General features: G+C 52.3%; 1 protein-coding gene across 1 annotated transcript in view; it reads right to left on the bottom strand.

Moving 5' to 3' along the window:
* Positions 1-13535, bottom strand: part of CACNA1A (calcium voltage-gated channel subunit alpha1 A) — a 343443-nt gene that overhangs the window by 19775 nt on the left and 310133 nt on the right. Inside the window, exons 33-38 of the mRNA XM_052643195.1 lie at positions 13010-13015; positions 8090-8206; positions 7666-7731; positions 7376-7491; positions 5249-5399; positions 1522-1649 (exon numbers count right to left, since the gene is read on the bottom strand). Coding sequence (XP_052499155.1) covers positions 1522-1649; positions 5249-5399; positions 7376-7491; positions 7666-7731; positions 8090-8206; positions 13010-13015 — 584 coding nt within the window. The remainder of the gene's footprint in view (positions 1-1521; positions 1650-5248; positions 5400-7375; positions 7492-7665; positions 7732-8089; positions 8207-13009; positions 13016-13535) is intronic.

Below are 13535 nucleotides of genomic sequence, written 5' to 3'. Positions count from 1 at the left end.
GTTTTCTAGTTTAATGCAAAAGAGAGAGATGGCTCTGTTTTTTAGATTATATATATATATATGAAATATATATATTGAAGAACCCCAAGCCACACTCATTCCATGGATGCTAGCAGGTTTTAGTGGAAATCAAACCTTGCAAGCAACCCTATGAGGACATTTCTTGCCTAAGCCGAGAGGGGGAGATATTACGCGCAATAAACTGTACATATCCTTATAATGAATCCGACCGCTGAAAGGAGAAGAGAGGGGATTAGTGGAGGCATGGGGTCAAGCTGCATCACATTGGCTCCCCGTGCTCATAAGTGAGGTCACGATACCAGGGCCTGGGAACCCCCTGGCTTGAAGGAGTAAGGGAGACATAGGATGCATAAAGGTCCCTGAGATGGGCCCAGACACTTGCAGACCCTGGGGGTGAGGGGTGGGCAGAGGGTTTTGTGTGGAGTGGGCTGGGAACTCTGGGCTGGGAGAACCTCCCCCAGGGCTTTCTGTATCTCCCTCCTCCAGAATCTACATGGCTACACTGGGGGATGGGGGGGTTGGTGGCATAGAGGACAGGGGGACAGCATCCAACTGCTGTGACCTAAAATCAAAAGAGGAAGAGTTAGGAACCAGCTGAAAGTCAAGCCCCAGCCCCGTGGCTCACCCCAGCCTCTTGGTCTCATGGAGGACTTGTCTGGGGCTGTAAGAGTGGCAAGGATTGGTCCTTCCCTGCCTTCCTCATGAGGCCTTCCCTCCAGTGCTCAGGCTGCTGAGGGCCTCTATTTAACTCTTTCTTAGCCCCCAAGCTCAGCCTGAACTAGAATCTTCAGTCTGCGGTTGCTGGGCTCTGAGCATCAGCCTGGCACATCTGAGTGTCCAGCAAGGGCTTGGTGCTGAGAAGGTACTCAATACACTTGAGCAGGGTGGAGATCACTCTTGGGAACCATCACCTGCCAACTAGGAGGGGGCACTCCCCTGCTCATGGAGATGGGAGAGCTTACTCCCTTCATGATCACGAACATACAAGGACCACCAAGGCTCTGTCTCCTCTCCCCTGGCCTTGTGTGACCTCATGTTCCAGGGTCCTGGAATCCCAATGGGAGCTAGGTTCTGCCACTCTGATCTTGTAGCTAATTCTGTCTCCCAAGGGAACTAAACCAGCCCTTCTCCCCATACTCCCAGGAGAACTGAGGCTGAGAGGCCTCTGGCTTCCTTCCTGGGGCCTAGTTAACTTGTTCTCACCATCTGGAGGCCTCACAGTCAGGGACAGGAGAGACTCACAGGAGATGAACTCATGGTGGAGTCTCTCCTTCATTTCCCAGTAAGCCTCGGGTATGGGCAGCGGTGGTACCCAAATCATTTAACCCAGGATGTGCAAGGGTACTGATTCTCATCTCTTTTCTTTTGACTGATCCTACTGAAATCCCTGCTAGCTTCCCAGGGAGACAACAGCCTAAGGTCTGGAGCCTGACCTAGACTATGCTCCAGTACCAGAGAAAGGTGGGTGATGTGGTTGGAGGATTTGGGGTGTCTGCTTACCACGCTGCAGGGTCATACTCGGCCCAGACACGCACGTACTCATCCAGGTGGTGGGGACCCAGGATGGAGGAATCTCGGGTGAGGTACTCAAAGTTGTCCATGATGACGGCAACAAAAAGATTCAGCATCTGTGGGGACCCCAGGGGCCAAGATGGGGTTGGGGAGAGCGAGACACATCCAAACACATATACACAGAGGCCCAGAGGGAGAGAGGGAGGGAGATAAAAATGGGAAAAGGAAGTCAGAGAGAGAGATGGGGGGGAGATAGAGGAAAGACACGTGCTCACAGATGGAGCCCAGAAACAGATATGGAGAAATGGAGATGGGGGAGAGAGTCAAAGACAGGCAGAGAAAGAGACCAAGATTGATACAGTTGGAGAGCGAGGTGGAGAGGTTATGTGACATAGGAGCCAACACCAAGGGGACCGCCATGACCCCAAATCCTCCCACACCTGACCCCCAACAAGACGAAAAGGCATACTCCGTGGACCAGAACCTTATCATGTCTCCATCCCCAGCATAAAGTAATTACTCAGCAAATAGTTGGATGGATGGATGGACGCATCTTCCTGCCTTCATCTACATCTTGTGGCAGCCTGTCACATGCTCTTCTAGCCTTTAGTACGTGGGGAGCTCGCATCAGTCTTGCCTCCAGCCCTTTGTAGATGTTGCTCCCTCCGTGGACATCCTTTTTCTCCTTTTCAGTAATAGCATCTGGGGAGCCCGCCCCCGCTTTATACTTATATGCTGTTGTTGGATGTGGCTGGCTTCATAGGTGGTGCTCACATAACCCAGGCTTGTGATTGGTTAGGGAGGGGCATGTGACCCAGACTAGCGAGTGGGAGACTTCCTTGGGATTTTTGCAGGCACTCTGGCAGCCATCTTCCCTCCACAGGGAGAAAGTCCGAGAATAAAGCCAGTGTGGAGGAAAACAGCAAAGAGGACAGGGTCTGCTATTGCCCGGACCCAGCGTCATCTGGATTTTCCAGCGGTATAAGTTAGTGAACTGTGTATTTCACTTACATCAGTTTCAGTTGAATTTCTGTTACTTGCAGCCAATTTTAAAGTTTTTTTTTTTTTTTTTTTTGATGAGGACCATTTAAAAGTCTTTAGTGAATTTGTTACAATATTGCTTCTGTTTTATGTTTTGGAATTTTGGCTGCAAGGCATGAGGGATCACAGTTCCCTGACTAGGGATTGAACCTGCATCCCCTGCATTACAGAGGTGAAGTCTTAACCACTGGACTACAAGGGAAGTCCCTATATGCAAGCAATTTGATCAATATGTGATCTAAGTCCTGCACACCATCCCTGAGTGTCCCTCAGGGGGAGAAATCTTCCTTCTCTCACTCTGTCTTCCCTATCAAACCACATATCAGATTATACTGCTACTGTCTGCTGACTTGTCTGCTCAGCACCCCTGCAAACTGAGAGAAACGTGTTCTCTCCTTATATCCCCAGTACCTAGCATAAGGCCTGGCGCATAGTAGGTATTAAGCAAATGTGCAGATGTAAACGTAGTAGGTGCTTACTAAATAAGCTGTATTTCTAGGTGTCCCTAACTTCAGTTCATCATTTCATGACACTAATTGAGCACCTGCTGTGTGCCAGTCCCTGTCCAGGTGTTGGGGATGCAGCAATGAACAAAACAAAAACTCCTGCCTCTTAGGGGCTGATGGTAGTAGATGTCTTCCAGGGTGCCTGCCCTTCCCAGATGGGCTGTAGCATGAATGTGTCTCCATATGAACCCACAGCTACTAAGACAATGGTGGCTATTTGACCAGGAGCTAGGATGGCCCATTCAGACTCTCTTTTGGGAATTTGACACTGGGCAATGGTCCTTGTGGGCCCTGGAAGCTCAGTGGTAAAGAAATCGCCTGCCAATGTTGAGACGTGGGTTTGATTCCTGTGTCGGGAAGATCCCCTGGAGAAGGAAACGGCCATCCATTCCAGTATTCTTGTCTGGGAAATCCTATGGACAGAGGAGCCTGGTGGGCTACAGTTCATGGCACTGCAAAAGAGCTGGACACAACTTGGCAACCAGACAACAGCGGACCATCTAGGTCAATGGCTGTTGACACTGGGCCCAGGGTGGGTGGGGGATGCTTTGAGACCTAGGCTGCAAGTATCTCAATGTGAGGCTGCTGGTCTGAAGAGGGTGGATGTGTTGGGCTTTTGCTGAGAGATACTGGTGCTTGGGCTGAGGTCTGAAAACAATAGCTCCCATACTCCTTGGGCAGCTTACATCCTGCCAGCAGGAGCCACGGGTGGGAGGGAGGCCAACCTGGGGAGAAGAGACTAGGAGGAGAGGAGACTCCTTCTGCTTCCCACGTGGCTCTGTGTTGTGGACTGAACTGTGTCCCCACGAGATCCATTCAAATCCTGGCCCCCAGTTGCTGCGAATGTGACTTTATTTGGAAAAAATGGTCTCTGTACTCTCATCGTCACACTGGATCAGGGTGGGCTAAATTCTGTATGACTGCTGTCCTCATAAGAGGGAAGTCTGGACACAGACACATGAAGACGACCATGTGAGGAGACAGCCAGTGACGGGGGAGATGCTGCCTCAAGTCAAGGAGCACCCGTGGCCATCAGAAGCTGCAAGGGGCCAAGAAGGATCCTCTCCTAACTTCTCTGGAGGGATCATGGCCCTGCCAGCACCACGGCCAGGCTTCTAGCCTCCAGAACTGTGGCAGGATAGATTTTTGTTGTTTTCAGCCATCAAGTTTGTGGTTCTTTGTGACAGCAGCCATGGAACGTTGTCTTGTTCAGGGGCAGCATACAGCTAGGGTGCCAGGGCAGGGATGCCAGTGGTGGCTGAGCTGGCTGTCAACACCCTCCTTTCCTTTTAATATCCCAGCCCTGGCCTTCCTGCTGCAGTTAATCCCTGGTGACTTCAGCGCTGTCTGTTTGCCCTTTCAACCCTGTGTAGCCAATCCCTATATTAAATCCCCTCTGGCTGAAATACCTAGATAGTTTCAGTTCTTCTGACTGTGCTCAAACCATTCCAGGAAGAGTGGAAAACAAAAAAGATTTGCTGAGATGAGACCCCAGAGAGAGTGAGAGAGAACGACAGAACAGGATGGAGGTTCCTGATATACATATTTTCATTCCTGGTTCCTTTTTGCAGTCTTACAGTGAGTTATAGTCTCAGGTCTGAGGAGATTCCTCCTTTTAACAAATTCATCTTTTACTAGTGAAAACTTTTCAATTTTTTTGCAAAGCCCCACAGCTCCTGAGAACGTTCACGTGGCTGACTCTTTCCTGCCTCCTGATCATATAGAGGAAGGCACACACCTTTCAGAGGGCAGGTGGGAGTCTCCTACAGCTCACCTAGATGGGACCTGGGGAAAGCTCTGAGCTCCATTAGTTTTTCTCTCAGCATACACAGCAGGTCAAAAAAGGGGGAGATTCTGCTCCCTCCTTCAGGGGACACTTGGTAATGTCTGGAGACATCTTTGGTTGTCACAGCTGGGAGAGTGATGGGGCATTAGCTACTGTCACCTAGCGGACCAAGGCCAGGGATGCGAGCAGGCACAGAACAACTTTCATCGGACAATGATCCAGCCCCCAATGTCACGAGTGTCATGGGTGAGAAACCCTGGTTAACCTAATCATGGACTGGTCCAGAGAAGTCTTGGAGGTAAAAAGTGTGTGACAGCCACATTCCAGAGAATTCACATCCCTGAGGTCTAGGAAGCTTTCCTACACATGTCCACGGACTCACCAGAAATGAGCAGAGGAAGATGAAGGAAACGAAGTAAAAATAGGCAAATTCATTGCCGCATTCGTGAGTCAGGATGCCAGAGTTCTTATCACAGGGCTTCCCGCTGAGGCAGGAAAGCATGATGTTGTGCCAAGCCTCCCCAGTGGCACTCCTGAGGGGAGAGAGGGGGCATCAGTGACCTGGGTATGCAACCCTGGGCAACCAACACCCACTCCCAGGGAGGCAGGGCGCTAAGGTTAAACTCTTAAGCTCTGGAGCTGGGCTGATGTGGGTTTGAGTCCCAGTCACATTTTTCCTCTTTGAGCCTAGAGAGGTGGGGAGTTCTCATGCTTGGCTGTGCATTAAAGCCCAAGGAGAATGTTTCTTAAAAATGCTGATGCCAATGCCCCCCACTCCCACAGACTTGGTATTAAAGTGACCTGGCTTGGAGACACAGGTATGTTTTAGAAACTTCCCTCTCTCTAGGTGACTGTCATTTCTTATTTCTTTCTCCCTAGGTTACTCTGCTCCAGAGTAACCTTGGGTTCCTTGTCCTCCAACATGACAGCTGTGCTCCTGCCTCAGGACCTTTGCCCGTATCATGCCCTCCACCTGAACTGCCCTTCCCCAGATATCCACATGGCTCCCTTCCTCAACTATTTTGTTCAAAATCATCTCCCTCAAGGGAGGCAAGACCTATTATCCCTCCATTTCTTTCTTTTTGTTATTAAATGAGAAAATACTTGTGACAAAATATACATAAATATTATAGTCTTAAACATTTAAGTGTATAATTCAATGGTAATAAGCACATTTAACTGAATGTGGAAGAACTGATGCTTTTGAACTGGGTGGTGTTGGAGAAGACTGAGAGTCTGTGGTGTTGGAAAGACTCTTGAGAGTCCCTTGGACTGAAAGGAGATCAAACCAGTCCATCCTAAAGGAAATCAGTCCTGAATATTCATTGGAAGGATTGATGCTGAAGCTGAAGCTCCAATACTATGGCCACCTGATGTGAAGAACTGACTCACTGGAAAAGACCCTGATGATGGGAAAGATTGAAGGCAGGAGGAGAAGGGGGCAACAGAGAATGAGATGGTTGGAGGGCATCACCCACTCGATGGACAAGAGTTTGAGCAAGCTCTGGGAGTTGGGGATGGACAGGGAAGCCCAGCGTGCTGAAGTCCATGGGGTTGCAAAGAGTCAGACAGGACTGAGTGACTGAATGAACTGAAGCACGTTTAGAATGCTGTGCAACCATTAGCACTATCCATCTCCAGAACCATTTTATCATCCCAAGCTGAAAACTTGTATCCCATTAAACACTACACTGCTCCTCTTCCCCAGCCCCTGACAGTATTGATATTGAATAGTTTTTTCCCTATGAATTTGCCCATTTTGGGTACCTCATATAAGTGCAATCATACATTACTTGTTCTCTCATGCCTCCATTTCCCTCTTAATCTTATAATATTCTCTTTCCCTCATAATATCCTTTATAATTCAGTTCAGTTCACTTGCTCAGTCATGTCTGACTCTTTGTGACCCCATGGACTGTAGCACACCAGGCCTCCCTGTCCATCACCAACTCTCTCTTGAGCTTGCTCAAACTCATGTCCATCGAGTTGGTGATGCCATCCAACCATCTCATCCACTGTCTTCTCCTTCTCCTCCTGCCTTCTATAATTAGATTACTGATTGTCTGCCTCCCCTATGGAAATATAAGCATCCAGAGGGCAGAGAATGTTGTCTCTGCTTTGTTCTCAGTATTTACAACAGTAAATAAAACAAGTGCTCAATAAACCTCTGATGAATGAAGGAAGGAGCCCTAAGTGCAATCAGAATTAAGAATCAAGCCTCAGCAGTCTATTCAGAATCTGTAAGACTGTTTCCTCATCTGTCACGTGCAGTTGCCAAGAATCCCTTGACAGGATGCTCAAGAAGATTCTATGAGATAATCCCTGAAAAATGCCTTCATGCTTGCATCTCAGGGCTTTCAGCTTCTGCCCTGTTAGGGTCCTTGGGCCACTCCACACCCACCCCCAACCTCACTGGAACAGAAGGAGGCGGACACACCCCCACCGGAAGAGAAAGACGAGGACACGCCCACCACCGGAAGAGAAGGATAAAAGCGTGCCCCTGTCTCACCGGAAGAGAAGCATGAGGGCCTGGAAAAAGGTCCGGAAGTTATTGTGCTCAGTGATTTGGAATTCATCTTCATCACTGTCCTCGTCCTCCACGTCGATGCCAATGTTGCCAAACACCTGGGGAATTAGATAGTGATGACTAGGGGTGGCAATGGGTGCCAGAAGCTTCAGAAAAACTCCACTTAACCTACAGTGTTGCCTCTCTGAAACGGGCTCCCCTAACCCACCCCTACCTAAGCGGGGTGGCCCTCCTTGGGAGTGTTCTCGGAACATTCGGGGGCTGGCACTCACCTGCATCCCAATGATGGCGTAGATGAAAAAAAGCATGGCAATCAGTAGACAGACATAGGGCAGGGCCTGGTGGGAAGGAAGGCAATGAAGAATAGTGCTGGGCGCCCCTTACCCATGCTGTTTCCCTCACTGGTCCCAGTGCTCAACCCCTGCAGGTTGGGTGGCCGCATGCTGCCAGTGGTGCCAGGGATGGTGGGCATCTTTGGTGGCTCTGGGAGATTCCCTTTGGAGCCCTCAAGACATACCGGGGGCAGGAAGTTAGAAAAGGGTCCTGCATATAACACATTCCCAGTAAGGTATATGATATTAATAAAGGCATTTCCACATGATTTCTAGATTCAACCAGAGTAGGCAGGGGGGTGAGGGTGGGGGAGAGATCCTGATTTTTCTTCTTAGCCTGGCAGGGGCAGGGGCAGGGGCTCACCTTGAAGGACTGCACAAAGGTCCAGAGAAGAATTCGGATGGTGTAACCCTGACGGAGGAGTTTGATGAGCCGGGCAGCTCGGAAGAGGCGGAGGAAGCTCAAGTTGATGAAGTTATTCTGGGGAGATGGAGAAAGAGGGGTGACCATTCACCCACCCCCAGGGGCTCAGAGCTGTCACCACTCACAGAGGCCCCTACATGAAGCCAACCAACAGGAAAAAGCAAGCCAGACCCCAAATAAGGAGGGAGAGGAAGGAAAGCACTATTAATGCAATGGTGCCGAGGAAAAAAACTCAAAAAAATGAAGTAGGGGATGGGGAGGAGAAAGGGTGAGAGGGAGGAAAAGGCATCAACTCAAAAGCATAAACCCTCCCTGCCAGCCCCACCCGCAAAGGGGAAAGGAAAGAAAAAGGAAGGAAGAGAAAGGAATGGGGGTGGGTGGGGTGGGGAAGAAATAACAAAAGAACAAGGAAAGAAAATATATCCGAATCATCCAATCAGGAAAAAAATCGAGATGGTTTTTGTTTCTCCCAACAACCAAATGCACTGAGACGATAGGACACAAGCGGGTCAAGTTGCCGAATCCATCACACGTGTACGATGCATAAACACCAGGGCGGGGTGGGGGCAGCCAGCACGCTCAGGCCTGGTGGACATGTGCGCGTTCCGAGGGCATGTTATGCTCCGGGCCAGAAATGCATCTGTCGTGGGACTCACCGGGCACCCTGCCCTGCCGAGCTGCCCACCCGCTCCTGCCCGCCCTGACCTCACCCCACGGCCAAGAGGAGCAGCTGCTTGAGCCAATCGGAGAAGCGGAAGAGCATCTTTTCTTACCCCCTTGGCGAGCGGGAATGGGGAGGACGGGAGGGAGCTGGGGCTGTTCGGCTGCAGGGCGAGTCCTCGCTGCCCGCTGAGTCGGAGAAGATGCATTTGGGGCCCTTTCCCCCCTCTCAGGGATGGCTTCTCAGCTTCTGGGACTGGGCGGAGTAGCACGGGACCAGGCCTGCGGGAAGCAGGAAGTACGCAGCGCCCGTGGGTGGGTGAGCTCGCCGTCAGCCCAAGTCCACCGAGGGGCCGGTGCTGGGGGCCGGGAGGTGAGGCTATCCCTGCCCCCAGGACCTCCCTGGGTGGACCCTGCCTCTGCTCAAAGGCCCCCTGTCTAGTCACTGCCTCTAGTTCCTCCCTCCCGAGCCAGAACCCCGGGTGGGGTTGGGGGTGGGGTGGGGAGACAGGGCTGCTGGGTCTCGGTGACTAGATGGTTCCCACGTGACTGTCCAGGGGCTTGCCTGCTGGGGCTTCAGGGGGCGCTGTTGGGGTACCAGAGACTGGAAGTCAGGCATGGACCAAATCTGGCCAAGGAAACTTATTGTTGGGCCCAAGGGGTTTTCTTTTAGAAATTAAAAATAGTTGCCCATTAAAGTCAGATTTTCGCCCTCAAATCTGCCTTTTGGGCCACCCTGAGGCTGCATCTGCTGGTAGCAATTACTTGAGGCTCAGATGTGGCCGCCTGCCTTGAAGCAGGCCACGTGTCCTCCAGTTCACCAAGGTTCCTGCATCCTAGAAATGGAACTGGTTTCCTGGCTTCTGATATCTGCTTGGGGACCAGAGGCATTTGTGGTATAAGGCATTTCAGGCAGGGCCAGAAACCACTACTGATCAGTGGGTTGGAAGCAGAGGGGCCACCAGGGGACTTGGAGAAGCTCTAGATGAGGCCATGTGGCAGTGTTAAAACTGGCCTAGCCCTCACCCCACAAATGGCACAGGGGTGGTCCTTCAGGTTGCCCCCACAGTCACAGCGACCCTTTTGGCCTCAAAAGTTTGGACAATGAATTGTATGGGCAATTTATCTAGTGCTTCTTGGGGGTCTCCCAGACACTGGATCTAGCTAACTCTGGCCTGGGAGATGAGAGGCAGGAATGGGAGGGGTGGTTCAAGGAATTTCTGAGGATGGCAAGAGGCCTCTGGGTTTGCCAGAAAAGTCTAGGATGCTCTCTGGAACATATCAGTTGACCCTTAGGTAGACATTTAGGATGGAGGAGAGGTGTGGGGCTCCTACCCTGACCACACTGGGCCCAACCACAATGAGAATGTCTTGAGTGCCTCAAATAAACCCTCCCAACCCAGCTTGACTGTCACCCTCCGTGCCCTGTGGACCTGACTCCCAGCCCTGCTTGGCCACCCATTTGGGACCAGGGCCAATGGCCCAGGTGTCCCCAGTCCCCTCCCACCCACCCCCCAGAGTAGAGCCATCCCTTCATGGGGCGGGGCATAACATGTGGATTCATGCAAAGGCAGACAGGCCCTTCAAAGCAGCCTCTGGGGGCTTGGGGCAGAGCAGGGGGTGGGAGCTGCCACCATGCAGGAGAAGCAAGGGGGCTTTGCAGGGGATGCGTGCAGAGAGCATGCTGCCCTTCTCTGAGCCAGGGAGAGAGGAGATACACGGGGCCGGGGTGGGGTGGGATGGGGTCGGTAGGGGGTAGAGGTGAAAGAGGTCTGGGTGACAGGGCAGGGGAAGTTTCTAGTCTGCCCTCATCCATCCTTCCATCTCCCCCTGGGTCTGCATAGAGTCCTTCAAGTACCTGCAGAACTTCTGACTTCCTTCTTCCTAGTTCCATCTTTCTGTCCACAGCCGCGAAGAAACAGTCCTCTCCTCCAACCCTGCCTAGTGCTTCCTGGTTCTAGGCTGAAGGGGAGGGATGCGGGCCCTGGAAAGCTTGCTGTGTGCAGGGGATGTGAGTGCTTAGAAGGACGTGGAACCACTGACCTCAGGGCTCCAGAGAAATCCTGCCACTTGAAGACCCCATCTCCAGCCCAGATCTTGCCTCTGGACTCCAGATCCCATAACCACCTGCCTACCTGACTTCTTCCCAGGTGCCCGTCAAGCCTACTGTGCTCACACTCGTGCTCTTCCCATTACCTGACCCTTTCCTGGCATTCCCTAACTTCTGTCTCATGGTTCAAGCCAGACTCAAACCCTCCAGGTGTCTCTGTCTACCCCCAGCCCAGACCCGACCCATCTCCAGGTCCTGGAGAGGCGCCTGCTCAGATGGCCAGTCCTTCCACTGTGCCCTCCCTCTTTCGATGTCATCTCTCACCGGGATTCCTGGTGCTCACTTCCAGCCCCGCCCCCTGCCTGCCTACTGCCGGCTCTGCAGCTGCAGCGGCTGGTGTAACCACACTTCCTATCACACCTCCTCTGCTCCAGATCCTCCCAGACCCCCACAACAAGGCCCGGAGTCCTGTCCCCTTCTGACCTCTTCACTTTTTCTAGGTCAGCCTTCCTCCGCTCTTTGCTCCAGCCACAGCCTTTCACTTGACCCTGTCCCCTGCATCCTCTCATCTGCCCCAGGACCTTTGCATGTGCTATCCTGGGCCTCCAATGCCCTTTTCTCCCCCTCTCCACCTTGTTAACACTCCTTATACTTCAGTGTGCAACACAGTTAAATTTCAAGTGTGTTTCGGGGCTTATTTGACCAATGCCTACCCTCCTCCCCCACCACCCAACTGTAGGTGATGCAGTGGGGGAGGGGGCAGTGATGGTGTCTGCCTCTATCCCACCCCCCATCTGGAGCACTGACTTGGGGTTCACTAAGTGTCTAGTGGGTGAGTGCTTATGTATGGCTAACTAGCAGGGGAGAAGAGATCCTGGTGCAAAGATGCCATTCAGGGGCATCGTTCAAAGGGGCTCAGGGGAGGGTGGGGGAGGGGCAGAGGCAGGCGGGATTTCTTCTCTCTCTTTTAAAAATACTTATTTTCATTTATTTGTTTGGCTGCACCAGTTCTTAGCTGCAACCTGTGGGATCTTTCAATTGTGGCACGTGGGATCTTAGTTCCCTGACTAGGGACTGAACCCAGGCCCCCTGCACTGGGGGCACGGAATCTTAGCCACTGGACTACCAGGGAAGTCCCCAGGTGGGCTTTTAACAGAGGGAGGAGCATGCAGCTACGTAGGGAGCCGAATAAGTGAGGTGAGGGACAGATGGAGACGGTGCATCTGGGGTGGGGGTGCGGGTGTGTGCGGGGTGGATGGATATAACAGAAGGGAGGGACAGTGTGTGTGTGTGTGTGTGTGTGTGTGTGTGTGTGTGTGTGTTGGGTGGGGGAGGATCAAGACAGGAAGACTGCAAGAGCAAAAAAGAGAAAGGGAAAGAGAGAGAGACAGAGACAGCGACAAAGGGAGAGAGAGAGAGAGAGAGGAGGAGAGTCAGAGGCTGAACAGGAAAGAGCAGACAGCATGTGCGTGCAGGGACTGTGGGTGGGGGAAGGGGCACAGGAGCCCCTGCATCTCAGGGCTCCAGGAGAGGTCGTCAGCTGGCTGGCCCATCTGGAAGCAGCCAGACCTGAGTCCTGGCTCTTTTGTGTCCGCCTCACCTGAGCCTCTTTGCCCACACACTGCAGGTCCCTCAGATCTTCCATCAGACTTGGAGATGCACATCACTGGTCCTCAAGCCCGAAGAGCTCATGGGGCTTGGAACGGGGTGAGGGACTGGTGGAGATTTCCTGGGGCCCCGGGGCTCCGTGGAGCTGAACTGGGACAGGAGCGCTGAGAGAGTGGCTGAGGGCTCTGAGAACAGGGCTGTGTGTAAGGAATGCGTCGGAGACCCAGCCAGCCAGCCTGTCCTAGGGGAGGCGCTGCCTGGGGGCAAACCCATCCTTTTCTTTGCAGAAGACACAAACCAACCCCAACAGAAAACCTCAACTCAGAAACCCAGTAAAAACCAGAGGAAGAGAGACTGTGGGAATGAGGGGAGGAGGGGAGTCAGGAGGGTTTGGAGAGAATGACAGACAGACCCAGAGGGGATAGGAGGGTGCATCAGGCAATCCAGGTTTCAAAAGCCCAGGGTGTGACATGCAATGCTAATGCGAGATGCGTTCACAGTTAATGTAAGGCATTTAGACTTCAGAAAGAAGTAAGACCAACCGGATTCTAGATGCAGATGTTGAAGATGGAGGGGGAGCGGGCGGGCGGGGGCAGTTGGGGAGGCGTGTTCAGCGTTTTTTAGGTTGATTTGTAACCAGTGCCAAAAAACCAATGGGTTTCGGTTCCCGGGCGGGGAGTGGGGGTGGTGGTGGTGGGTTGGGAGATTGTCATTGGTGTATGAACACACAGACCACGTCATGGATGAACAAATGAATTTCATAGTGCATTTTGATTGGATGAGTTTTTCAGACGGCGTTGTGCCAATATACAGTTTAAAGAGCAGGCATGAAAAGAGACAAGACAAGAAACACAGTCATTATCCATCGCACGCAGGGCAAACCCACCTCACCCCAGCTACTTGGGGGCGCAGCTGAGGCCCAATGGGCCTCACACCCTCTCCCCCTCCCCCAAAACCCTGGGGACTTGCCCTCCCAATGGTCTGGCTCCCCCTGCCTCAGCCTGGCTGAACTCTGCCTTCAGACCTAGTGGGCTTACCTGGGAGGCAGAAAGGGGCTGCTGAGGGCTC

This window comes from Budorcas taxicolor, chromosome 7 (genome assembly GCF_023091745.1).
Source record: "Budorcas taxicolor isolate Tak-1 chromosome 7, Takin1.1, whole genome shotgun sequence".
In the NCBI taxonomy this organism is placed as follows: Eukaryota; Metazoa; Chordata; class Mammalia; order Artiodactyla; family Bovidae; genus Budorcas; species Budorcas taxicolor.
The sequence above is the reverse complement of the archived record's forward strand: the minus strand, read 5'-3'. Positions and strand labels throughout refer to the sequence as shown.